Source organism: Bombus huntii, chromosome 17, assembly GCF_024542735.1.
Source record: "Bombus huntii isolate Logan2020A chromosome 17, iyBomHunt1.1, whole genome shotgun sequence".
In the NCBI taxonomy this organism is placed as follows: Eukaryota; Metazoa; Arthropoda; class Insecta; order Hymenoptera; family Apidae; genus Bombus; species Bombus huntii.
The window spans coordinates 147,725-174,816 of NC_066254.1; the positions used below are offsets into that span (position 1 = coordinate 147,725).

General features: G+C 34.4%; 6 protein-coding genes and 2 long non-coding RNA genes across 20 annotated transcripts; 3 read left to right on the forward strand and 5 right to left on the reverse strand.

The window, feature by feature from the left end:
- Positions 1 to 842: 842 nt before the first annotated feature.
- On the reverse strand, positions 843 to 4,045 carry LOC126875044 (uncharacterized). The gene is made up of 2 exons (XR_007693226.1): positions 2,279 to 4,045; positions 843 to 2,245 (listed from the first exon to the last, which is right to left on the reverse strand). It is a non-coding gene; the product is annotated as an uncharacterized LOC126875044 (long non-coding RNA).
- Positions 4,046 to 4,065: 20 nt separating this feature from the next.
- Positions 4,066 to 7,358, reverse strand: LOC126875034 (uncharacterized). The gene is made up of 3 exons (XR_007693217.1): positions 7,308 to 7,358; positions 5,144 to 5,230; positions 4,066 to 4,404 (listed from the first exon to the last, which is right to left on the reverse strand). It is a non-coding gene; the product is annotated as an uncharacterized LOC126875034 (long non-coding RNA).
- LOC126874979 (katanin p60 ATPase-containing subunit A-like 2) lies at positions 5,657 to 8,634 on the forward strand. Of its 6 annotated transcripts, none has more exons than XM_050637541.1 (9): positions 5,657 to 5,750; positions 6,107 to 6,177; positions 6,251 to 6,307; positions 6,594 to 6,791; positions 6,885 to 7,173; positions 7,350 to 7,518; positions 7,577 to 7,707; positions 7,903 to 8,102; positions 8,253 to 8,634. In XM_050637541.1, the coding sequence occupies exons 1-9, from the start codon at positions 5,688 to 5,690 to the stop codon at positions 8,611 to 8,613; spliced, it is 1,539 nt and encodes a 512-aa protein (XP_050493498.1). In that variant the 5' UTR covers positions 5,657 to 5,687; the 3' UTR covers positions 8,614 to 8,634. The 6 variants fall into 6 exon arrangements, with proteins under 6 accessions (XP_050493498.1, XP_050493501.1, XP_050493499.1 ...); XM_050637544.1 differs by having other exon boundaries at positions 7,577 to 7,689; XM_050637542.1 differs by having other exon boundaries at positions 6,894 to 7,173.
- A 1,236-nt stretch (positions 8,635 to 9,870) lies between these two features.
- LOC126874998 (survival motor neuron protein-like) lies at positions 9,871 to 12,064 on the reverse strand. 4 transcript variants are annotated; one of them, XM_050637610.1, is made up of 7 exons: positions 11,729 to 12,064; positions 11,572 to 11,660; positions 11,209 to 11,391; positions 10,969 to 11,083; positions 10,308 to 10,581; positions 10,116 to 10,186; positions 9,871 to 10,047 (listed from the first exon to the last, which is right to left on the reverse strand). In XM_050637610.1, the coding sequence occupies exons 2-7, from the start codon at positions 11,623 to 11,625 to the stop codon at positions 9,989 to 9,991; spliced, it is 756 nt and encodes a 251-aa protein (XP_050493567.1). In that variant the 5' UTR covers positions 11,626 to 11,660; positions 11,729 to 12,064; the 3' UTR covers positions 9,871 to 9,988. The 4 variants fall into 4 exon arrangements, with proteins under 4 accessions (XP_050493567.1, XP_050493566.1, XP_050493568.1 ...); XM_050637609.1 differs by having other exon boundaries at positions 11,572 to 12,064; XM_050637611.1 differs by having other exon boundaries at positions 11,581 to 12,062.
- A 350-nt stretch (positions 12,065 to 12,414) lies between these two features.
- On the forward strand, positions 12,415 to 14,439 carry LOC126875005 (adrenodoxin-like protein 2, mitochondrial). Of its 5 annotated transcripts, XR_007693163.1 has the most exons (6): positions 12,418 to 12,782; positions 12,880 to 12,926; positions 13,057 to 13,233; positions 13,328 to 13,440; positions 13,605 to 13,737; positions 14,105 to 14,439. XR_007693163.1 is itself a non-coding variant. In XM_050637625.1 (4 exons), the coding sequence occupies exons 1-4, from the start codon at positions 12,778 to 12,780 to the stop codon at positions 14,193 to 14,195; spliced, it is 486 nt and encodes a 161-aa protein (XP_050493582.1). In that variant the 5' UTR covers positions 12,429 to 12,777; the 3' UTR covers positions 14,196 to 14,439. The 5 variants fall into 5 exon arrangements, 1 of the variants encoding a protein (XP_050493582.1); XR_007693162.1 differs by having other exon boundaries at positions 12,415 to 12,926; XR_007693164.1 differs by having other exon boundaries at positions 12,421 to 12,926; positions 13,057 to 13,179.
- A 932-nt stretch (positions 14,440 to 15,371) lies between these two features.
- On the reverse strand, positions 15,372 to 20,431 carry LOC126874996 (dual specificity tyrosine-phosphorylation-regulated kinase 1A-like). The gene is made up of 4 exons (XM_050637607.1): positions 20,353 to 20,431; positions 19,824 to 19,909; positions 18,845 to 18,969; positions 15,372 to 17,777 (listed from the first exon to the last, which is right to left on the reverse strand). The coding sequence occupies exons 1-4, from the start codon at positions 20,361 to 20,363 to the stop codon at positions 17,241 to 17,243; spliced, it is 759 nt and encodes a 252-aa protein (XP_050493564.1). The 5' UTR covers positions 20,364 to 20,431; the 3' UTR covers positions 15,372 to 17,240.
- Positions 20,432 to 20,943: 512 nt separating this feature from the next.
- Positions 20,944 to 23,395, forward strand: LOC126875118 (putative fatty acyl-CoA reductase CG5065). Its single transcript, XM_050637842.1, has 7 exons — positions 20,944 to 21,189; positions 21,292 to 21,608; positions 21,708 to 21,955; positions 22,193 to 22,376; positions 22,642 to 22,827; positions 22,921 to 23,175; positions 23,247 to 23,395. The coding sequence occupies exons 1-7, from the start codon at positions 20,944 to 20,946 to the stop codon at positions 23,323 to 23,325; spliced, it is 1,515 nt and encodes a 504-aa protein (XP_050493799.1). The 3' UTR covers positions 23,326 to 23,395.
- A 2,074-nt stretch (positions 23,396 to 25,469) lies between these two features.
- On the reverse strand, positions 25,470 to 26,565 carry LOC126875120 (uncharacterized). Its single transcript, XM_050637843.1, has 2 exons — positions 26,555 to 26,565; positions 25,470 to 26,403 (listed from the first exon to the last, which is right to left on the reverse strand). The coding sequence occupies exons 1-2, from the start codon at positions 26,563 to 26,565 to the stop codon at positions 25,470 to 25,472; spliced, it is 945 nt and encodes a 314-aa protein (XP_050493800.1).
- Between the last annotated feature and the right edge of the window lie 527 nt (positions 26,566 to 27,092).

Sequence of the window (27,092 nt, forward strand, 5' to 3'; positions counted from 1 at the left end):
AGAAGAGTGCTGAAACACGTGTAATGGGTATCTATGAACATCTTGTAAATCACACAGTAAATAAATACAAAACTATTTTATTATCATCCCTACATGTAATTAAAATGTTACTGCATATTTATTTCGGCGATTACGATCCACAATTCTCAACAATACTGCTGCCCGCTCTTCATCTCATTGAAAAATCTAGATTTTTGAAGATACAGCGGTTGAAACCATCTCAGTGTTCGAATTTGAAAATGCCAATGGCGGATTCGATATGGAAAATAATTACCAATCGTCGTTGATTGCCTTGACAATTCGGGTCGCAAAGACCATAAAAGTACCCAATGGAACCACGTTTAATATTTGATAATAATGTCCCATTACAGTTTCGTCATTTTCAATTAATTAAACACGATCCTCTCTTTAAAAATTAGAAGATAAAATACGTAATACAAATCTACTCGAAATCTTTTAAACCTTACGGACGACTACTTATGGTCTTTAAAAGCAGCAGGGATTAGCAGAATATTAACTGCGGATTTTTCTTGGACCGCAGCATGCAATATGGAATATGGTTATTAAAATGTACACTGAAAATTTCATATCCATAAGATACTCGTGCTTGTAGAACCTTGAAAATGAATTCTTAACCCAAATAGTCGACCGCGATACTCGAGAAATTTTGTGAAGCTGACGTCAATACCAATATGTACCGTCGTTGTGCTATTATTTCGTGATAAGCCGTATTGATTGCACTTCCATTTCACGGAATTAATTTTTCCACACAAAAAGTGATAACGATAATCGAAAAAAGAAAAATATACTACCACTTTTCGTATCAGCATACACAAGCGCACTCGATTTTACACGAGTATACAATTTGCAAATTCGACGGAACGATCGGATTTAATTATTTTTTCGATATTTCAGGCATCAAGTTCTATTTACACATCGAACGTTGAAATACGGCGAAATACAAAATGTACAAACCACTCTGGACATTAATTAACTTTAAACGTTATTGATTAATTAAAGAAACCAACCATTGTGTTGATTTTTACATTTTGAAAAATTGTTATCCACTTTTGCTTTGTTTAAAAATTGAAAAAAAAAATACGTTTATTGTAAGTCACGAGTATCTCTTTTATTTATTTAAACTTTAGATCAAATATTACAATTTATAAATATATCATTTATTTAGATATACTTGTAATATCTGTTTTATAAGTTTCTACAACCATTTATCTATTTATCTATTTTATTTGCACATAATCTTTAAAGACTGATTTTGTAAAGAATAAAAAATTGTGATTCTATTTAAAAACGATCGTGTCAGACTCAAGTGATAAGCGATATATATTTCAGCGATATATATATTCAGATTTCACCATCACATAAACGGTGCATAAACGGTGCTATTGGAAACGTTTCACAATGGACGTCTTACAAGCGCCTGCGATGTCCGTCATATGTAAAGCTATACCACTGAATCACGGCCGACATTTAGTGATTAAGGTCGATCACTTAGAGCTGTTAATCCGACATAATGGCGAGCAATACATCGAAGACATTATTGGAAACACAGTTACAGTTCAATTTCATTGAGCTTATTTGCAAATAAATGTGTACAATATATTTTAGAGGTTTAAAATATTATTGCTGACTAAACTTCGCGTCTGCGCATCATCTTTCTTTAACTTTTTTTGCATTTTCTTATCGACGCATGAAGACGAAATGCGTAAATTTTATTATTTATTTAAACATTACTATATTGTGCTCAAAGTAGCGGAATATCGTTTTATTATCAATATATGAAGAACTAAAAGAATTAAAAAAGAATTAAAAAAATATGTAGTTCAATCAATACTTCGTGTATTTTTCTATCTCCACAAGACAATATCCGGACGCTTACAGTTACGCTTACAGTATCAACAAAGATTTGTCCAGCCATACGGAATAAGTCGTACTCGGTAAAAGTTTAAAAGTATTAACCGCACGAACTCCAGAAACACTTTTCAAGTAACTTTCGAACCAATAAATCCCCGAACTAAGAACTGTCATATTTCGTCTCTATTTATCGAATATTGTTAGAAAATGCAACAAAAAAAAAAAGAAGTTAAATAGAAAAAGTACTTGGAAACTTAAAAGAAAAAATCTCGAAAAATCTCTTAATACTTTTTACTGTCGTCTTGAGACGCACCATATGTTAAGCTTCTTCGTAGTTACAACTTTTACCGCAGATGTAACGAACTGACAAATGCTTCGAATGGCGCGCGCGCGTCGACGCCTACACTTAAATTTTAAATAAATGTTTTTAAATAAATGTTTAAAATAATACATTAAATGTATTAACTTTGTTGCGCAGTTTCATTTAATTTCTTACGATATGGAGGGTTTAATTACGTTTAAGATATCTATTTGAATCTTTTAAATTCGAAGTTTTTTAAAAAATTACCTTAAACTTTATAAAATTAAATCGTCTTTCCACTTTGTTGTATCATAAAACAGTTACTTAAATTCAAACCTTACCGTCGTCTTAAAATATTCTATATTTTCCTCGTCTTAAAAAATCTCCCTACAGAAAGAATAAAGAAGAATAAATTCCCATACGTTAAATTTCGCGTGATTGATGGAATACATAACGATAACGAGAACTAACTAGCGACAACAAGCAACCATTAGCAAGGACAACTGGCGACTATAACTGTCGTCTCTATGATGTATGGCGACTAAGGAGAACAGCCAGCAACTACGGATTACATGTAACAACCAACTGCCCCACTTCTAAAAGGCAACTAACTTGCAAACCCTTTGATGGTTTCTGTAGCGTGATATACCCCTTGAACGTGGTTAAAGAATGTGGTCGCCGCTGGACGGCCGTTTGACAGCAGAGCGATCTCGCCAATTCAAAGCTTGACATTACAAACTACCGAGAATCATTAGGCTCGTTATCGAGCATCTAGCTTTCAGAAGGTGCTTTATCATATGATATGACTTCACGATATTCTTATAGCAAGAAGAATGGCCAACCTCTAACAAAACAAATTTTTACTAAGTGCTGCATGTGAGCTGCAGGCCGGCCTACTAGGGAAATTTGACGAATGAATAAACTAAAATATATACGAATATATTCGTTATATCATAAAATGCCCGCATTGTGTTCTCTAACACCATAGAGGAAACTAAATTTATATATTAAAAAATTGGAATACCTGTTATAAGAGAGTTAATTAAATTCTAACCTATCGATGACTCCATAAAAACCTTTATTTCCTAAAAATGTATATCTTTCAAATTCTCCTTAGAAAGTATCATAGAGAAAATATGAAACCTGAAAAGTACATCACGCTGATGCCTCGATCAACCCTCGTGCTTCGCAGTCCATGTGTCCGAGCGATGAATTCCCTCCAAACAAGGAAAAACTAAAGGGAGGTCTTCTTCGAAGGACGTGAGAGGGTAAGGGAAGCAACGGGAACGATGATCACGCGATATACTGGCGGCGTACGTATAGAACGGCTGTTGCGAGAGAGTTCGCAAGAAACAAGAAGAAAAAAGGAATCGTAGGCCGACGCGACTATACGCTGTCGACGGACAAACAGCGATTGAGCCTAACTGAAACGAACTCTGTCGCAGTATGAGCACGGGCTACGTTCGCGGGTCGATCGAACACGTTCTGCGTCTCTCCTCGGCACCGGCGTCAAAACCACCCCCGACGAGCGCAACGCACTGGTGCACCTGCAATATTAACCACTGGTCTTTCCTTTTTCGCGCGATATTATATCAGCACCTATGATACCATTTCAAAGACCGCAAACAAAACATTAAATACCGCATTAAAGTCATACAATAATTCGCAATATTCATTCGTAAATGTTATTGTATATGTGCTTAATTAATCGTTATTATGTTTCGAATGATTTACTACCTCGTATTCCATAAGCAGATATATGGTTCATTTTCACCTCAAGTACGATATAATTTGTAACAAATATTTATAATTCACAATGTAAAATATTTATAATTCATTGGAAATATTTTTCTATCACGGTATAGTGGTCAAATTTCACAAGTGGTTAAATCACAAACATATGGTAGTCAGAAGCTATACTCACGACATGACAAATCATGAAGATGTCATGAAAAATGGCGTCCGTCCATATATATTCAAACGCAACGAACAAGTTCGAACTTTTCGAGAACAAACGATTTGTTCGATAACATCTGTCGCGAGCTTCTCTTCCTTTAACGATAACAATTGACAACTAAAGCTCGAGAGGCTCGTAAGGATGAACAGCGACGAGTATCTAGAAGCTATGTACTCACCTGGGCAAGGAGACTCCAACACCAAGGACGTTGGAAGTTTCGAGAAGCGAAGATGGAAACTGAAGTAGCACGTCAGGTCAACTCCGGCGAAAACTGCTAAAGAAAGAAAAATCCAACTAATTTGTTTCCAACAATAAAATGAAATTAATTTGTTTCACAAATTATTAACTGGATATTATTCAAAAATTATTCAAAATTCGCTTGATTGATTCACGGCCCGGGACATTTGGGTCATACCATTTTGGTAATGGACGAAAATGGCAGAAGGAAGAACGACCGTTTTTTTTCATATTTCTCTTTCCCCGGGAAACGATGGAATGCCCGAGCACCTTGTTTCATTTCTTCTCGACATCAATTTCAATCTTTTTAAACGAAATATAATCTGAACGATGAAAAGTTCATTCAAATAATGCTCCGCGCCAGACACTCACGAAAATTAAGAAGAAACACGGAAAATTCGCGAATAAAACGGATTTCTTTGTCCCAGTGAGATAATAAACCTCGTTCACGTATTGGTTTTTAAAATCAATATATCCACCAATGTGCACTCGTTTAACAAGGATGATGGAACGTGCCAAAAATCTCTCAAGAGGGTCTTGGCAACGGAAGAGTCGAAAACGTCACAATTATGAATGAAAAATTCGAATAGTTGCTGATTTTACAGTCGAAACCGATAAAGAACTCCAGATATTCCCCCAATTAATTTACAATAAATTCGCGAAAATGATCGATTGTTGACGTCATTGTATTCTTGAAAAAACTTATTATTGAAAAAACTTATATTCGATGATAACACTTCTAATAAGAGTACTAAGAGGAGCGATTCTGTACTCACCTTCCTGTCTCGAAGTACCGAACGCAATTAACCGTCCGCCCAGGATGGAACCGTTCGGAACTTTTGTAAGTCACTGCACGGCCGCTGCTTATGGTGGAAATGTAATAGATATAAGTACAGAGCGCGTGAGCGAACTAAAAACGCGATAGAGAAGTAGAGAGAGGATGTTCCGTCCTTGTTTAATGACGCGCACTTGTACAGGAAATATGTAACAGCGGTATACGAGCAGCGTCAGTGTCCACTAGTGTGCATGCCTGATTAAACAAGGACAGGAAGTATCTATACATGGTGTTCTCTTTCTATTTCCATGTTGCATCCATCTTACTATATAGTACACACACTCAGCTATTCTATCATTATATTTGTGCGTTGCTTATGTGTGAACCAAACATTTCCATGGCAACAAATCGTTTGTCTCTTGTTTGATGCACGGTTTTCAACGGAGTTGAAAGAATTTTTTAAGAGAAACGTAATGGACGGGTTGTTTTTAAAGTAATAAACGGAAATTCCATTGAGAAACGATAGGCGATTTGAAAGTGTTACTATGAACGGTGATTTATCGATGCAAGGTAGTATGAATAAGATATTTTATAATCTGCGAAAAAAGGTAAGGAATATTCTAGATTTTAGATTTTAGATTTTAGATTTTAGATTTTAGATTTTAGATTTTAGATTTTAGATTTTAGATTTTAGATTTTAGAATTTCCACGTCACAGACGAGTGTGTTTTGTTATTTGATTTGTAATATTGCTGCAGTTCTCTCAATAGCTGTTCGTTTCATGCGATACTCGCACATAGTATCTATGACTTTTGCTTCTAACAATTTTTATAATTAGGCTGTATCAAATATTTTTAACGTTCGTGTTTCATGAAAAATCATGTGTAACTCGTTGAATTCGCAAATGTAACAAAAAATTACATGAAAAAACTTATATTATTGTAATGAAAAAATAATTATATTAGGAGGAGAGTCGTATTTCGGAACGTCATCGCAACATATTATACCTTGTATGTGATTATTTGGAACACAATGGGTGAGTATACTATAATTAAAATATATTCCTAGTTCCAATTCTCTTGAATAGTGTCAGTGACCAATCGAAATAGAAATCAGTGGACATCGTGGAAAGAGAAGGCGAAACCAAATTTGAAAATTCGACATCGGTAATTCAGTAGTTAAGAATAACTTAATCGATAATGTAGATTAACTAGTTATAAACAAATATATGAAATATAAATTCAAATTATTCTTATCCATCTAAAAATTGGAAATTAAAGAGCAGAAGACAAGAAATTATCTTCGAGGATTTATATAGTAAATACATTCTTTTGCCCGTCTTACCTAGAGATAAAACAGTTGTTTGATGGTTATCTTATAGTGTTCAGTCATTGCGAAAAATATTTTTAATCAGTTAAAAACTATAATTAATTAAAAACTACATTTTTTTAGGTATATAGACATTAGCGATGTATTATTCCGGGAAGCTCGTCTGTCTCCCGAACATCGGGTCTGCGACAACATCGATTTGGAAATTATCGTTGCAGAGTATGAAAATTATTACAAGATGAAATTTCAAAAATATCCCATATTGTGTAAGAAAATAACTGGAAGGGAAATGACGAGGGAAGTGACAAATGCAAGCAAAACGTAAGAATTTAAATTATTTAACGATATTAAACGGTATTCAACTATCCTATTCAACGTATCAAATTCAACGTATCGTATTACAATATGATCCAGTGTTTGTAGAAGTATTGAGACAAAAGCCAAATCTGTTAGTAAACAAGCGAGAAGTGAGCCTGTGAAAGAGACGAATCTACAGCAGAAGATAACTGATGACAATACAAATCATATTAATCTCGCAATGACAGTGACGTCAATATTCCCCAATGAGAGTGATGGACGTTCATCAGAAGAGCTATTTAACGTCCCAATGGAACAATCCATGCAATCGAAGATATTGAAATGCATTGAAAAGCTTTATTCAGATAATCCGGAATTACGAAAGATTGCTGAGGACGTCTCATGCGTAAGTTATTTTCGATTAATATACGTATCGTAAAGCTTTTAAACGATAAAATTCCCGTCGATAAATCGTCCAACGTATATCGACGATGACGTGATTTCGGTAACGCTTCAAATATCAAATTACGTAACACTTACTTAATATAGAGAAGACGCCATTTTATCTTTGTATCGTCACAGGAGATCGTAGTAAACAAATTAAATGTACATTGGGATGACGTTATAGGCCTAGAAGAATGTAAAACCGCTGTTAAGGAGGCCGTTGTGTATCCCCTTAAGTATCCTATCTTTTTTGATGGCCCGTTTTCCCCCTGGAAAGGTATTTTGCTGTACGGCCCACCTGGTACAGGTAAGATACTCGCATTCTTTTCATTTCTGTACGTGTTTACAAGAAATATACAAAACAGGGAAAACGATGTTAGCGAAGGCAGTCGCGACAGAATGCCATTGCACCTTTTTTAACATAACTGCCAGCTCATTGGTCAGCAAATGGAGAGGCGATTCCGAGAAGTATATACGTGTAAGTTGCTTTGTCTATGTAAGTTTCTTTGTTCCTTTGTCTATGAAGGAGAGATTCTAGGTATAAAAAGATTTGATTTTATTTTTCGTCATTTATATATAAATAGAATAGTTGTTTGGAAAACGAAATGATATCATATTCGCGATGAGGCAATGAATTTAAGGAATTTCGAATATAATATTTAATGAATAATACATTTGTTAAACTGAACAGGTTTTATTTGAACTTGCCTATAGTCATTCGCCTACAATTATTTTTATCGACGAGATTGACTGGATCGCCACAAATAAAGGAGACTGTATATTGTCTGAACCTGCAAAGAGATTCAGATCAGAACTTCTTTCTAGATTGGATGGATTAGTGTCTAATGAGAATTCTAATGTAGTTCTTCTGGCTACAACTAATTCCCCTTGGTACGTATATCACGTTATTTCAATGTTTTCTAAGTAGAAAATATCGTAATATTTCTCCAAATTCCAAATATGTTATTGTGTTGTTTGAAGTATTCCTTCATTATTATTAGTATAATAGAACGATAATATTTATTGTAAATATGTTATTAGGGGCATTGATGCAGCTTTACTCAGGCGTCTCGAAAAGCAAATATACGTATCATTACCCAATGAAGTTGCTCGACTTGGTATATTCAAATTATACCTTAGCAACCACTTATTAGAAAATACAGATATTGTAAACCACATAGTAAAATGTACTGAAAGATATTCTTGTGCAGATATAAAATTGCTTTGTAAGCAAGCGTGGCTACTAGAAATAAGCCCGATATGGAGGAGACTTGAAAAGAAAGAAACACCTGTTACCACTTTGAAATATGAATTAAAAAGTTATGAAATATTAGCAAAATTGTTAAAAAAAATGTCACCTACAGTTATGCAAATAGATAAATATGATACGTGGAACAAATAAATACGCAATCGTAATGACAGATATTGAAAAATATAAATAAATGGATTATCGTTCGAGAAATCATTCGCATGTGTGTGCATGTGTGTATGCGCGCATGTGTGTGCGCGCATGTGTGTCATGTGTGTCATGTGTGTCATGTGTGTCATGTGTGTCATGTGTGTCATGTGTGTGCGTGTGTGTGCGTGTGTGTGCGCGCACACGCTATAGGCTAAGTTTAAAATGTTCGGTTGTATTATATCCTTGTATTATATATGTCGGAGATGAAAGGAAAACCGGAGCCTTCCCTTTGCAATTTTGAGGAAGCCTTCTAATGCTTTAGCCTAGATTTTATCATAACTGTAATTAAGCAATTGTCATTTGTAATTGTTTGATATTTGTGAAAGCGAAAGTGGGTTCGAGGTGACAACTGGTCGCCGAACGTAGCCACGGTCACGGGATAAACGTTTTGCCTGACGAAGGTGTGGATCGGTTGTATTGTTCTCCCTAGAAATCACATAGAATTGTACTTTAGAGATGTCGATATAATGGGACACACGTTGTATTAGGAATCAATCTCCAGACAGAAACTGCCTAGTAACGGCGTTTCAATCTTTCTCGATGTTTCCAAAGAGTATACAACAAACTTTTGACAGAAATTGCCTAGCAACAACGATTGGAACCTTCTCGATGTTTCCAGCGAGCATATAACAAACAAATGCAGTCGTATAGCGAAAAAGATTTTCATCAGATATTCATTCGTGTGATCGCCTTGGAAAGTGATACATCGAGCAATTTACCGAGTGTCTCAGCAATTGTATTTTGTGTTTAAAATTATTCTACACATAGTAAAGAGTTATCCCGTTGACCGTGGATTCGTTTGAACCCCGGAACATTGTTAATAGCGTTAATTAAATTCATTATTCGTGAAACCTATCAATCGTTAATCTCATTATACGTTAAATTCATTATTCGTAAGACATATTATTCGTTCCTCTTATTGTTCGTTAAACTTATTAATCTTTAATCTAATTATTAGTTAAACTTATCGTTTGTTAATCTTATTATTTATTAAACTCATTATTCATAATATTTTGTAAAATCTTGTTTATTCGCGTAAATATATTCTCTGTTTCGTAAAACAATGGCTAATTCAAACGAAGGATCATTACGCGCCTTAAATCCTAATGATAACCCGACATATATATGAGAGTGTATTTTATCAAAAATATGTTTTTTAGTTTTTCTTATCTTAGTAATTATTTTTAAAAAAATAAAGTCTTATATGAAAATAAAGCTGTTCTTTATTTCAAATAATTGAAGTAAATAAATACAATGAGTTTTATATTTTATTATATCTTATATTATCGTTATATTGTTATTGAAAAAATTGATATAATCAACAGTTCTTCCTGTTCTCTTGATTGTTTCTTGCTTGTTTCAAACCATGATAATAACCTACAAAAGAAATAACATAGTCCATTGAAAATTTAATATACAATAAAATACTTATATGAAATAATTACCTGTGTGAAAACCACTAATATACCATGACATCAACATACTTGAAAGTGCGTCTGTATCATTATCTGGTAATCTAGTACATTTTATTAAAATTTCGTATTTTTTTTTCCAAATAAAATGTTAAACTTATTCCAAATTACTTATTAATATTAGAAGTATTCAGCATTCCATTAGAATTTTTAAATTGTACTTACTTGGCCATTAATTGTGGTGGTAAAGGAGGTGCAGGTGGCATTATATCAGTCATCGAATTGAAAGATGGTCCCGGTATGAAGTGATGTTCACAATCCATTTTTTCTACATTATATTTTTTCGAATTTACATTTGTAGAAAAATTAGTCTCACAAGTCTCGTCGTTCTCTTCATTGAATTTCTCTTCCAAAGCTTTCTTTTGTTGTGCTATTTGACTTTGCAAACCTTCTGATTCTAAAAGAGAACTCAACTCGACTTTCTCTGTATTACCATAGCCTAAACACAGAGTAAAAGAAATTTTTGTCATTTAATAGAATGGCTGAGTGACATTCAGTTACTGTCCTTACAGGCAATGTATTAGAATTTCCCGTGCATAAATGTATATGTATAAATGTTTGCCTTGATATATGTAGTAATAATCACTCGTCTAATGAGGAGAATTATATTCCAAGCAGCTAATAATGAACAATAAGTAACATGCATGTTTATGGTTCATGACCCTATATCCCACGGGTCTCCCCATAGACATTGACAGGTACTCCTGCCCAGTTAAGAACCTGCTGAATGACACTGTGATAGACTATGCGAAAGCCTTTACTTCATATATATATGTATTTTTAGTACATTTCTTAATTGACATAACCATCATGCTAAAGGTATTACCTACAAATTTTACAACACACGTGCCATTGTTTTCGTAAATTTTTGATATTATAGCTTCATAAATTTCTCCATCCTCTGAGTATATTGCACGACAAGGTGCTCCTATGATCCATTTCTATAGAGAAAAGATGTGTATACAAATAAATATAAGTAAATAGCAAAATAAAATAATTTGCTTCTTAATCAATATATTTAATAATATTCTGTATCAAATTTGTAATATTCTATCAAAATCACAACCTTGTGTAATTTACTTGCGTGTTTAGGCTGCTTAAGATTTTGTAGGTTTTCTTTCGGTTGAGAATTTCCAACATCCATTCCCATTCGCTTGATAACTTCTTCCTTTGCTAAATTTATTGCTTTATCATATGCTTCTATTAATGCACTATCGTCCCAAACATTATCATTGGCTGTGTCTGTATCCTTTTGAGATAGCAAATTATACGTTATTAATATCGATACAAGTATTTTATTATCAAACTATTGCAAATTATCATATATGTCATTTTTCAAAAATTGACTAAAAGGTAATGGATACTGTTAATTACTATTATGCTAAGATCTTGTACTAAAATAATGTTAAAACCATTACGTTTCCATTACCATACATACGTTTCCATTTCCTCGTATAAAAAGAACATTCATATCATCTGCCATTTTAAAATAACATCATTTAAATATTGAATTTGCTTCTGAAATATTAATTTGTCTCATTTCTTTAACTCTAACACATTGTAAACAATGATGACATTATACCAACTATAATACTAAAAATCTATTCCCCATTCATTCGAAAGATTATTTTTTGAAGCAAGGTTAACATTGAATGTTCCCAGACTTCAATAACTGTATTTTACTTTCTTTACAATATCTAACAATATATTAGAATACTATAAAAAAATATTGTATGCACAAAAAACTGTTTATAGCGAAATAGCAAAAGAATTAATCACATATTATAACTAAAACGAGATTGTTAAGTAGATTATATTATACTGCATATGCGTTAGTGTTTCAGCTGGTAAATATAGTTTTTATATCTGAAGATAAATAAGATTTAATTCTATAAAATTGCATAATGAATTATACATCTATTTATTACTATTCGTATTTCCCCTTAGTTGTATGTTGTCAATAGCATCAATCACGAACATATAAATAAATATAGAAGAAACCTCTATATGGTTTCTTCTATATGGAAATGGAAAGGGAAAAATGAACATGGAAGACAAGAAAGTTTTCTTCAGGTTTAGCGTATGCGTGATACGCTTTGAATGTCTCAGATAAAGATAAAGATACTCTGCTCATTTCTATTTGTTCCGCAGAACGAGAAATTTATTGTCTTTCATATTGGTTTTTACGATTCAATTTTTGGGCAGTTTTCCCTAGCGAGTGTCGGTCCCTGTTTGATATAACCAGACCGTAATTTATACAGATATGTATTATAGATATATATTTGTAAAACTGAAATCAGATGAAATAAATGTTGCCTGAGGTTTTAAACGTTTGATAAAAACAATATTTCATTTGGAAAAAATGTAAGATATGTAAAATTACACATTGATCATTTTGCTGGTCTTGTATCATAAAACGTGTGGCCCGAAGAGCACGTGTCCGGTAGAGATACGTCACTTGTGTTAGGAACCGTTTTATAACCTATCACAGTAAAGGAACGTCCCAGTATAGCAGCCGAAGAATGCCGTGAAAGTTTCTGTACAAAGTACAATTGATCTACAATTGATATTTTCCGCAATACTTATCTGGTGTTCGGTCAGGGTGTCCCATACTCATGATATTTATGACAGTGGAATGGCGTTAGTAAATCAATTACAAAAATTTTCGAGATCAATTCTCGGTATTGCATCAAATTATTCAAAATATACAAGCAACACAACGTTACCCTTTTTGCAGGCAACAAGAGGAATATCGACCACGCAACCACTTTCAGAAAAACAAGAGTAAGTGATACAAATTTTCTTGTGCTTTCCTTCTTTTTTTAATAGAATTTCAGTACTTACCTTCCAATATAAAATTGGTGTCAAAATAATAATGCTAATAATAATGTCTAAGAAATTTTTCTCTTTGTAGGAGTATAACATCTAGAAAAATAACATAGTATTAATAAGAACAACATTGACAGTGAACAACTAAAAATATAACACTGTTATAAATATATGATATACGAATTTTATTTATGTATTATTAAGACAAGTATATCTTATTTTTAAATTATTTCTATTATCATAAGTGATACATATAATTAAGGTATAATTAAGAGAAGATTAATTGAAGAAACACAAAAAATAAAGAAAATAATTATATTGAGATAATTTTTATCTTTCATAAATATTATTTTCAGAGTAAATATAACGTTTGTTAAAGCAAGTAGAGAGAGAATCAAAGCAAAAGGGAAAGTTGGAGATACTATATTAGGCATAGTAGTAAATAATGAAATTGATTTAGATGGATATGGTATGTTTTAAAGAAGCATAATTTACTTAATTTAAAATAAATAATTTTGAGGTAGAAAATATTTGAAAATTTTCATTTTTATCGAGTTTAATATTCTTATTATTTTTAACTTTTGATACTTTATTATATAAGTATGTTGTAATATTAAAATATAATTGATATAGGTGCTTGTGAAGGAACATTAACTTGTAGTACGTGCCATTTAATATTTTCGAAAGAAGTTTATGATGCACTTCCTGACAAACCAACAGATGAAGAATTAGACATGTTGGATTTAGCATATGAATTAACAGATACGTGAGTTCATAATAATCAGTATCAAATCATTCACATTATTAATTCTATTACCTTTTAATATTTTATAAAGTGAATTTTTCTTTGTAAATTTATGTAAAAACAGGTTAGTATTGGGTATTTCGAAATCTGCATCTCAATGTAGAATTTCAAATCGCTATCTCTGAATACTACGAAACTGAAATTATAATAAATTTTCATAGTTTTTTATTTATGACCCTATAATCATTACGAATCTATGTTGGAATTAGCATATTTACAATGTTGATTTTCAAATGGATAAATAGAAATCTTATTGTGTATTAGTATTAATTTGTATAGCAATAAATATATTTATTGACATATTCAGTTATATAATATTTAATTTTAGGTCACGGCTAGGCTGTCAAATAGTAATGTCTAAGGAACTAGATGGAATTGAGGTAAGAGTTCCATCAACAATTAATGATGCAAGAGCATAACTGAAATTATCTATAGGTTTTTGAAAATTTGTATACAATGTTATACATCTCTTGTTAAAAAACCCTTGTTATAATTATTAAAATATTGGTATTAAAAAAATATAATAAAGAATCTTGTGTTTAAATGTGAAGCTTATATATATACATATGTTATATAGTATAATTGCAATTTTGATATTTGTACATTGCCATTGTAAAAAGCCTATCCAATTATGAAGAAAATATATCTTTTATTTTTAATATACAGGGTGTCAATTTTAAAACATTCATCTAAATTATTTTCGTTACTATTAAAGATAAGAAGAAATTACTAAGGAAGACTTAAATGGTTTTAAGATGTGTACTTGGTTATGATAAAAAAGACTCTTGTGGAATAAATTTTGCAACTTCTGAAAGATTAGATAAAAGCTTAGAACCTAAAAAATAATTTGAAATTAATTTCGTTTAGATATACTGTTTGATTTCTTAGCTGTGGGCAAGTTTAAAAGATCATCAAACTCATGGTCAACAAAACAACAGAAATGTACATGCAATGCTTTTTCGTTTCACAACAAGTTATCTGACACTATCATCATTTTCGTGGCACATGCAACATTATCGATTCAGTATAGTAATGTTTTGGATTGAAACAAGTGTCTCGACATTGGGGCAAAATATTTCAACCTTTAAGGACTAAAATTAAAACTTATGAGTTTGTTTATAATTTTAATAGATTTTATTAATATTGTGTTTACTGGTTTATTAATTACAAGAAAGTTTGTAAAAGACTGAAGTTTTACGTAAAAAGTACAAATATTCTTTCAACAAAATTAGTCAAATCACATCATTATTTATACATATTGTATATAAATAAAATATGCGGATATATTACTTTACCCTAGAATTAAAATTCAATAATATTGAGGAATCTTATTTATTCAGATTTTGTACATTATCGCTTCTAACCTCGGATAATAGAACAACAAATTAAATATTTTTAAACAAAAAAACTTTGTTCCTTTGTTTGATTTCCCTTGCTCGCGTTTCTTAACTACTTAGATATAAAATACTTACGTTTTCGAAAATTCATACTTTACAAGCTATTAAACGCTTTATCTGTTCAGAATAATTTATTGTTTTCTTAACTAGGTACATACCAAATACATCTATTAAGTTGGTATTTCTCATAATTTCCAGTACATAAAGCTAAAACACTTTTGTACTATGCTTGTTATACATGGATCTAACAAATAATTTAACTTGTGTATTGTCGTTTGTATATTTTGTTACGTGTAAAATATTCTATTTCTACACTACTTACAAGTTCGATAAAGTGTACATTACACATCGTGAAATTTACATATTTTCACTTGGTTACCCTGCCCAATTCGAATATAATTCAGAACGTATGTGCTATATTTATATATTCTGCATTTGTTTTGTATATTATGTACACTGATCTGATCTTTGTAAACGCGAGTTTTACGATATTAATGAGAAATTTGCCAATTTAATGGAAGTTGTTAATTTTTTCTGGCACGTTTCACGTTAGCAGACATTTTTCTTAAGTTACAGTCGAAAAATGTTTTTATGTAAAAGAATAGGAATGATTATTAGGAAGTTATTTTAAGATGACAAGATATTTCACGTCTTCTATTTAAATATAGCGTTAAATTTTAATTCCGTCAATTCGTATATACTCGTACATCGAATTTCCTTTTCTCATGTCATTTCTTTTCTTTCATTTCACATTTAATTACAAAGATAAAGTGTAAGTACGTTGCTCATAAAATTAATATCAAATGTCGCAAAATATACAAAAGTAAACTAAGAAGAGGGGTACATATTATTACACAAACTGTCGTTCATATTGCATATGTACATATGCAGTATAAAAACAATACTTTTTAGTTTTTAATCTCTTGTTTAAATAATCCTAATATCTAAATTTGTATCGGTCATTGATTCGATATAACTGCGTTTATTGGAAGTAATTAAGCTATAGCCTGCGCACAAGAGAAGAAGGAACAAACACGTATAGTATACACGCTTAAATAACAAAATTAAGTCAGTTTACGTTCAATGTGAACTTGATCAAAGTTCCAGTCTCGAATTATAGAGTTTCTTACTATCAGTTTACAAAATTCGATATTACGATTATGTACCGTATTTGAAAAACATAAAATGCTTTGTTCAATTTTAAATAAAACTAATATTTACCAAAGCGAATACGAAAAAAATGTTATCATCAAACTCAATTTTCAATTATCAAACTTAATCCAGCACAAATACAAATGTTCTTCGTGCTTTTTTACTTTTACTACTTTTCAACTCTCTATAGTTCGAGATTTGAGTTCCGCTAACTTTCTTTCTACTGCGCATGCGCAACAGGAAAACTTGAATTACACGTAATAGTAAAAAATTCGAAAATCTTATCCTTTCGTGGCAGCGAAAGTAACCTAGGACTAGAGGTTCCATAACATTAATAATAATAAGGCAATAATATTAATATTAATAATAATGTAATCGAGTACTACTAACAATATTAATAATAATAATAATAATAATAGTATGGTAATGGCAAGATACACGCGGGTATAAATTAATCATTCCTTTCGTAATATCTACGACGTCTTCGGGATATTCTTTAGAAATTACTTTATTTCTGGTCAATATTCATTAACGAGCAACTTTTCTCTCTGTTTCTTATCACGATTTTTTTCACTTCATCACAATTGTACCGTTAGAAATTATTCAAAACATTGTTAAAATGTCCATGAAATATATGCAATTGCCGTATTGAATAAGCGAGTAATGAAGTTGCTGTTTCACTGAATAAAAGTGAAATCTCCAATGCGTGTGCTCAAGTATATAAGTTAAAAAAAGATTGGTACATCAATGCCTATTATTCTTAATCAATATTCATCATTTAACAATTAGGACCGAATTTTTACAAACCAACTCTAAACCACGACCCAATTTACAAATAAAAAGATCGATGTGTAAATTAACTATCAACTATTAATCTCCAATCCTATGTGAAGATATAATGTTCGGACCAAATTTCTAAACTAACGTGGACAATTCATGCGGACTATTGGTGGTTGCTGCGCTACTTAGATCCAATGTGGCAGCCGGAAGACCAGGACTGACGCTGCCGGTTGCTTCCCGTGGCAAATGCTGCGATCTATTTAGCTTATTTCCAGGACTCGGTGGCGATCTATCTGCTGGTGTATCCGGTGGCGTAACCACGTTTCTGTGTCCGCTCACGTTCAGATGATTGTGCGTCGCCGCGATCGGAGCTGGCGATGAGAGCAACAAGGGCGGTGGGGACATTGACACGTGTCGATGATGATGATGGTGATGATAGTGTTGGTACTGTGCAGCTCGGCCGTGCGTTGCGTGGCTGGTATTTAGTTGGTTCGTCACGGGCCCGACTTTCGTTGGGCAGCCAGCATGGTGGATGGTTAACGGGCCACGTAGTTGTTGTTGCTGTTGTAGCTGGGGCTGGTTCTGGTGCTGTTGCAGCTGCTGCTGACGCTGCAGCTGTACCGCCGCTTCGCACTGTTCGCGCGCTAACGCCTTCACGGCATTCGTCTTCTCCTACGAAATAAGAATGATAGGTTAGGTTGTAGTCAGGGGCCATAACAAATTAAAAAAGTTATAATATAAGAATTTACATTTTAGTTGAAATGATTCTAGTTACGAATAAGTATTAAAGATGATTCAAATCTTTTTCGTTACCGATAACCATGGTGAAAACTCTTTTGGATTACTTTCAGCCATTGTCAATCTTATTGTCTTATTATACTACATGCTTGAAGTAGAAGGAGGGGTACAGAGAAAAAGACTTTTTCTCAGCAAATATAATCGTTACTCAATTATTTTGTTCAACAGTTTTACAAATCTCCCCAAAATAAACGAGAATACGAAAATACACTGAATATCGTGTGTATGGTTATTTATAAAATCCCCTTGAAATAGTTGCGATCGCGGATCACATAAACAAACGAACCTGTCATTCTACAGAGTATCTTTTTCGGTGAAATTATGCAAACGTAAATGTAACTTCGGTAGAACTCCTCGAGAACTTGTAAGCTTATATGACTCTGACCCAACCAGTCCATTCTAAAGTGTATAATTTATAAAAGGGGATTATATTAATACGCGGAGGATGTGGTAGGTGGTAAGTTTTGCATATGAATGTTTGTTGATACAACGAATGGTTAAATGGAGGTTTTCATGAATGTGATAAGGACTAGATCGAATGTTTTAACACTTATAACTAGAATGCGTATTTTTATACAAGTTTGTAGTTTTACGAACATAATCAAAGAAATAAAATTTTAATAGAGATTTGTTTTCTTATATACGTATATTTTAGCGCATTTTATGCATTTTGCGCCATTTGCGTACTTTTCAATTTCGCACGAACGTATAAAGATCCGCAATATAATTATAACGCTTCTTAAAAATGTGAAAAATCCTGGTTTCCTAAAAGCTTGCAATTGATTTCAGAAAAATTTTTATGAACTCTACCAGATAAATTATGGTAACTCTGAAAAACAAAATTTCACGATAAAATGATTTCCGGGTAAAATACACATAAAAGATGATTTAGACGTGTTTGAACGTGTTCGTTTTCTTTTTTAATAGCGATATGTTCTTACCCTCTGCCACACGAAGACGTTATGGACCATTGCGCATCCACAAAACACGATGCCAAGGCCTATGAAAACCGACGTAACGATTGCCGGCGTCGAATGAAACTGGATGAATGTATACAATATCATACCTGAAAGCATTGTTAGAGGATCATTATAACACGTATGCCATAACAAGCGGGACAAAGAATCGGCGCAAATACATATTCTCAATACATATAATTCTCGAAGCGTAAACTATATACATATGCTTTTAATTGAAATTTTCAATACTAGTTGCAAATTATTTTTCAATTAATTTATTATTTAAGTCTTTATATATCAATTCTCGACGAATAAATTACTTAAATTATAGAGAATCTATCTTCAGACAATAGAGAATTCAATATTTTTGGTCGTTAAGTAATTTACAAATTTCTAAAACGATTACGTTCGAAGTTTTGGACAGTATTTGAAGTTTCTAACATGACATTAAAAAAAAATAAATAAATTTTATGATATAATTAAAAAAACATTGTAGTCTATCATAATTTCTATTCCGTCAAATTTATTAAAACGCAGTTTTCTTCTGAACAGAGTCAAAATGTCCGTCTTGAATCGAGTTCAACAGCTTAACGATCGATCGAGCGAATGATAGCTGTGTAAACTAGCATGACACAACGTAAACTTTAGATTAGATCTCGATCCATCCACCAGCCGTATTCATGCATGACATGAATATTCTGTTTCAGCTCTTTATAAATTAATCTGTTAAAACTTCTCTAAAAGACGATCATTTTTTATTTTTCTAAGAAAAATAATGACTATTCGGCGTTAAAATTAACTTTATTTCCATTGGATTTCTAAACTGATTTCATACACTCAGAGATAGTTCACAGTATCTTTTAGATTCATGCCTGAATTCAAGAAAAATTAAACGTATAACTTATGTACTAGTATCTTTCAAAAGGTTAAAGTTGACAGAATTGAAGGAATTGGTTCTTACCAGTTAGAAAGACGGGAATGCTAATGAAAAACCCTCCGACAGCACATATCCGGCTGATGGATGATTTTTGCAGGTACTTGTTACTCCTGAAACAGACAAAATTTGAAGTGAAAGTCAGTTTCACGATTCTATGATAATTGAGCGAAATATAAAGGAACCAGTTTTTTGTTTAACAGCCAAGAATCTTTCAAAAATTCTACTGTAATTGATACTTCAAATATATTTAGTCAGACAAAGGATAATCATAATCGCAACATTAATCTTAACTTTAATTCAAGGATCAAACAGTATCATTATACATATAAAAGTAAACATAAAGTCTATCCACATTATTGTTATTGTTATTATTATTATTATTATTATTATTATATGTTATTCTATAATTGATTTTTATTTCTTTATTATCAATATTATTCTATTTTCTATAATGATTCAATTATAGATCTTATTTTTTGTCAATCATATTTCACTGAAAAGATCACTTTGAAAATAATCTAATAGTAAAAAATGAAAAATAATCCTTTTCTACCTTGTCTTCATTTTTTACAAACTCTGTCCACCGCCGTAAACCTATTAAATGCATGAAACGACAAAGCAAAGCTGCTTCACATAATCGAATACTGTTTCGCATAAACCACACACATTTTCCACACAAATCACTGACCACTGCCTATTACAATATTCACATACATAAACCTAAAATAAAAAATGAAAAAGGCAAAGGAAATTACATAAATATTGTTTAAACTAATACTCGAAGGATTAAAAAAGGTATCGTTTCATGGAGCAATGGATAATAATGCAAATTATTGAACAGCCAAATTAAAAGCTGCATTTATTGCGTTGAATAGTTCTTTTTTGGTGAAAATCTACCATAAAGTAAAATGATTCAATTATTATCATTATTTAATTATTTCATTCATGCTAAACGAAACCATAATTATTAAATTATGTTTCTCTTTGTAAAGATTATCTGTAAACTTCTTTAGAAAGTAATGCACAAAAGGGTATCAACTATAATCAATTTTCTATATCATTTAGAACATTTTTCCACTTACTAATTGTTGGGAATGTTAATCTATGGCAAATATAGGGACTGCAAGTGTGAAGATCCTGAAACATGGATACAATCAATAAAGAAACAAATGAAAATGGAATCAATAAAGAACTGAATAAAACGAGTTCTCTCGAGGAATTCTACGCCGGTAGTGGGATTCTTGTGACAGGAGCAACCGGTTTCGTTGGGAAAGGTCTCCTGGAAAAACTGATCCGCATATGTCCACGCATCGCTGCCATTTTTATACTAATTCGTCCAAAAACTACCGAGACGATAGAACAACGATTTAAGAAGCTCATAGATGATCCCGTTCATAAATATATACTTGTTCCATTCAATATTTAAGGCTGTCAGGAGCCAAATTGATTAACTTTCTTTTCTGGAATTGAGTTGGTAATTTTTCGTCTTCAGATTTACGATGACATCAAAGCAAAACACCCTTCAGCTTTGAACAAGGTTTATCCCGTAAATGGTGACGTGAGTCTGCCAGATTTAGGTCTTTCGCGAGAAGATAGAAATATGTTGTCAGAGAAAGTAAATATAGTGTTTCACGCCGCGGCCACTGTGAGATTCAACGAGCCATTACACGTGGCTGTTAATGTGAATACGAAAGGTACAGATCGTATCATCGAACTTTGGAACGAACTAAAGCATCCAGTTAGCTTCGTCCACGTCAGCACAGCTTTTAGTAATGCTAATCTACATGAGATTGGGGAAAAAGTTTATACGTAAGAATAAGTTATACGTAAACGTTGTTCCATGATTTACGAATATTATATTCATAATTATAACGTGAATAATATGTTCACTTATTATCGACTTTGCAGTACGAGCTTGAAACCTTCGGAGGTGATCGATATATGTGACCAATTCGACAAAAATTCGATAAACCTAATGGAAAAGGGGATTTTAAAAACTTATCCAAATACATACGCATTTAGTAAGAATTTAGCAGAGCAGATTGTAGCAAGCAAGTGCAAAGATCTGCCAGTTGCGATAGTACGGCCAAGCATAGTTGGTGCCTCTTTGCAAGAACCATGTCCTGGTTGGATAGAGAATATTTCTGCATTAACAAGTATTTTCATAGATCTTTTCCGACAGTAATTTTTCAATACTCCTTACATTTCCTAAAAGTGGAGTTAATCGATTTGTTTGTGAGAGGATAAATGAGAGGCTCTCCACTTGATCATCATTATTATAGTTCACATTTGTTGTTGCTCACAATTACGAGAATTCTTACCAATCTATTTAGCGCTATATTTCTGGTAATCAAAATTCACAAATAATTTCTAAACCAATTTAATGTTACCAGGTACCATTGTGCTAATCGGCAGAGGATGTGCAACAGCGATACGAGGTATAAGAGAGGCAAGATTGGATGTAGTGCCTGTCGATTTCGTAGTCGACATGATAATATGTACAGCATGGCATGTCACGCTACATCGTGATCGTGAAGTTAAAGTATACAACTGCACGAGTAACGCATGCCCTTTTAAGTAATATTTCTTACGAGTAATTTTCAACTAATGTTGTTCGGTTGTTAGAGTATTCCAAAAGTTTCAGATTATTTAAGTAACGTGGACAATAGAAGAGCAAACAAATAGAGAAGATCTCAATATGTCATTAGTTTAGAAAAATGGCGATACAATATAATATTTATGTCATTTCCATAATATTTCCCGAGATACTCGTATGATAATAAACTTTGCTTTAAGTATAATTCTAGTAATTAATAATAATGTTAGTGTTTCAATTGACAAGGTGGGGTCCGATGATAGATGCTATAGTAAAATGTAGCATAGAAATGCCAATAAACGATACGCTATGGTACCCAGGATGTTCAGTTGTAGCTAATAGGTATATTTACCACGTTCTGTGTGTAATTCCGCGTATTTTGCCTGCGGTCGTCATAGATATCTTTTTAAGACTTCGAGGTAGTAAACCAATGTGAGTGTTCCATCGATCGTCAAACAACAGGAACAATCGTTCTGGGATAATCTCTGACTTCATCTATAATAATAATTAAAAATGATATTTCAGAATGATGAAACTTTTAAAAAATTGCAACAAGCTGTTCACATCGGTAAAATATTTCACCACGCACGAATGGACTTTCCAAAGGGATAACTGTTCTGACTTAGTGAGAAAAGTGAAAATGTTGAACGACGGCGATATGGTCAAACTAGATTTACGGGCTATGAATTGGGAGAAGTATGTTGCAATTTACCAAATGGGAGTTAGGAAATTTATTCTGAAACAAGAGTTTAAGTCAGCAGCCCGACAACGGTTATCAAGGTGCATATAAAAGTATCTTCGTATAAAAAAATAGGAACTAATATAAATTCATTTATTTTCGGTTATTTCAGGTTGTACTGGATACACCAGATCACTAAAATGTCCGGTATAATGATCTTACTATGGATAGTATACCGTATCGTGTACTGACTATTCGAACCTTATTTTTTCTGTTTAAACCAAAGGAATATAAATACAATCTTATGAAGAAGGGATTCAACATCCTCATATCCTCTTCATTTTGCCTTTTCACTCGTCCCTTTCTAAATAAATCCATTTATGACATTGCTTGTTTTTTCTATAATATTTTAATAAGAATGCAGTTATTTATACGCACATGATTTCAGAGCTGTAAGCAATTCATCTGCTCACTGAATATAAACATTTTTGCATTATAAGGACAACGGTATAATGACAAAATCCTCTATCATTCTTCACCAAACAAAAGTTACGAGATAGTTATTCGTTGACAATAATAATTTACTATTGGAAAAATCTACTGAGCAATAAACAATGATGGTAGAAAATAAATATATTTTAAAATAAAATAGTTCTAAAGTAAAACTTTTCTATGAATCCTTCATTAGTTTTAAAGGCTGACTTTGGTTCTCAAGTTCGCTCACAAACCTTGTTGTTCTTTGACCAGTCGGCGTTAGAATATATGATACAATCAACGAGATAGAAACTAGATGTCACATTCATGCTGGATAAAATATTATTTCACATAATAAGTAGTAGATAGGTTTCTATTTAAGTTAGATATAAATAGGATATAGGGTTTTATTTCATGTGTATGTATATAAATAACGCAATATAAGTGATCTGTTACGACCATTCGCGGAAAGACGTGGTCGTGTCACGACCGGCATACTTCAAATCCGATGGACTGACGATGGAGATAAAGATGTATCGCTGAAGTGCTTAATCAACATCCCAACGGTCCTTCCACCGAAGGTTCTAGAAGGAAGAGCACGTGGCAACGGTCGCGGACGCCTAGCAAATGCATGGACGGTGGGGATGTTGGGGGATGACAAAAGAAAGTAATCGGATCCGATCGAAAGTCAAATCATAAGAGTCAGTCTTAGAAAGTCACGCCTAGAGTTCCGAAGTGGATTGTAAAGTGGATTGTTGTTAGAAAAAAAATAAAGTTTTCTTTTTTTTATTTTGTTATTTTTTTATTTTACCTGACAGTCGTGAGGAAAACGCGTCAGCGAGAGGCGTAAATTCTCGCTACGATTCTACTAATCGACGCCGCGAAATAGTCGTTCCCCTGTTTCGATTAAGATAACAGGGGTAGTTCAATGAATTTAACACTGTATTAACAGGTTAAGATAAAATAGTATATTTGACAATATTTAACAATAATATGATGAACACACCACAGATTGTTTAACAATGAATACAGTAAATATGTCACAGAAAGTGGACCCGATTTTACGATATCCCTCAATGAATTCGTTAGACTATTCGACTTTAATATTGATCGACAGACCTCTCGATGTATAACGTTTGACTCTTCAGAAGGCACTGATTGCCCTTCGATCATTTCTTTGTCTTCTCTGGGAGACGACCCCCACTATGCTCGGGTCACGCCACCTTTCGCGCCTATGATCACGTATGCCACCTTCTTTATGTGTATGACATAACGGACGGAAATCGACGTTTCCAGAACTCGTTGCTTGGTGACAACTATGCACTCGTAACGTCAATTCACCTCAGAGAGCAGACCATACACCGCGGACAGGATGGCACCCAGATGTCTGCACATCCTTGGCGCGTACCCTCAATAGCCTTAAATATCCACCAGGGGTCTTGGAATTTTTATAGTCTAGGTCCTTCGTCAGTTCGCTTTTGAGTGCCGAAGCATGCAGACGTGTGTCTAGTGCTCTGTGAAGTTCGTAAAACAAAATGTGTCGCCCATCCGTCGAAAGTGAACACAGCCTAGTGTTTCCTACCCTTTAGGGAGAAGAAAATCCCACGCACCTAACCCCAACCCGAATACTAGCCTCATAGTCTCACGACTAGTTATTCATTTTGAATTGACTTTTTTTTTTCTTTTTTTAACGTGGAGAAATCCTCATGGACACCCGCTAGCGGGTAGTGTCGGACTCTTACCGACTAAAACTCCACGGTGGTCTGTCCTGACACCTGAGTCGAGATGCACCCGGGATCTCTCCCGAATTACTACCGGTTACCCCCGGGCGTCTATCTCCCTGTCGTTATTGAAGGGAGGCTTTCTTGGGCCGTTAGGGGGGGACCACACCCCCTAACGTCTCTTCTGGTTCATCACACTCCTACGGTGGCCGCGGCGGCGTCGCGCCTCCATGGCGCGTGGTGTTCCTCCGATGTTGTTGTTGCGTCGTCCTCGAAGGATGCCGCGTTCTCGCCCTGTTTCTTTCCGCCCGCTCCTTCGCAAGCATCACCTGCTCGCAGAAAGTGCGAACGGCGGCGAACTCCCGACGCCCTCTGAGCATGGCCTCCACCAACGCTTCCGGGGCCAACCTCTCGCCGATTTCGAGCTGCAGGACGCGTCGCTGTTCCGCCCACGCCGGGCAAAACTCCAACGTATGTTGCGCCGTGTCCCCCTCTTCCTCGCAATGGTGACAGGTGGACGTCACCTCTCTGCGAATCCTCAGCAGGTACTCGCCGAACACTCCGTGCCCGGTGAGCAATTGCGTCACCCGGAATGTCAGCGGTACCCCGCCTCGCTCTCTCCAGGCGTCCCAGTTGGGAAGCACGGCGCGAACGGCTCGGTGCGGCCGCGCGGCGTCCTCTTCCAGCAGTCGAGAGCGCCATCGCTCCCAGATCTCCAGTTTGGCCTCCTCCCGGATGTTCGGGGATAGCGGCCCGTCCGAGCTCGAGCCCCTCAGGTGTTCGTACACCCGTCGGAGCGCCAGGGCCTGCAGCTCGAACGGGGGCGACGCCGCCAGCACGGTCGCCGACGCGTACGACGTCGTCCTGTACCCCCTGGCGATGCGAATAGCCGTCGTCCTATGCAGTCTCCTCAGCGCGATCAGGCTGCGCCGACTCGCCGCCAGGTCTTCAGCCCACACCGGGGCCCCGTACAGTACTCGGGACCGGATCACCCCCTCGTAGAGTCGACGAACTCCCACTCCTGCTCCGCCGATGTTCGGCAGGAGGCCGCACAGAGCGTTTGCCGCGGCCGTCACCCTCGGAATTTTCAATTGACTAGCTCGATGATGGCCCAGCAATCGCGACCAGGCTCTCCTGAGCAAATCCACAATTGCTCCGCGCTACCTCCTCCGTGGAAAAAGTGCAACAGATCCCCCCGTACTAATGACGCCAAAACTCTAAAAAGCGAAAAATAGAAGCATCAAAAATAAACACAAACGCAAGCCAGAACGAACAGTCAACAAACCAAGTAACCATATATGACAGATACGCAATATTGGAAACGACTCCGTGGAAATTGCAGACCCACGAACATACCAACACACCCAAAAAAATTGCCCCCCCCCCCCCCACCAATATTTGTTGATGATGTCATCGACATGCAAACGATGATTAGGTCCATAGAGAGAGATATCTGCAAAGAGGACTACAACTTAAAAACTGTTGAGGTTATTCGGTGTGTAAACAGAGAAAACACGTGGATAAATTGTAAGGTAGAAAAATATATTTAAATAGAAGTGAATAAGTAAAAATACAATTTGAGCTGGTCCAGATCCGCACGCTAGCTGTGTTACCTAATAACTGAAAAACCCCGAAGCCAACGTCGCCTGTCTACTGTTTATGGCCTGACTTCGTCGCAGTCTTTTGTCTACACGCTGTCGATGGCTTCAGTGCTTGAGAAAACTAAAAAAGACCAGATGTAGAGTTTTCTTAGAAGTGGTAACCACTTCAACAAAAACAAACAACAACAAAGTAAAAATCCTGCCGACAAACCCTGACGCATA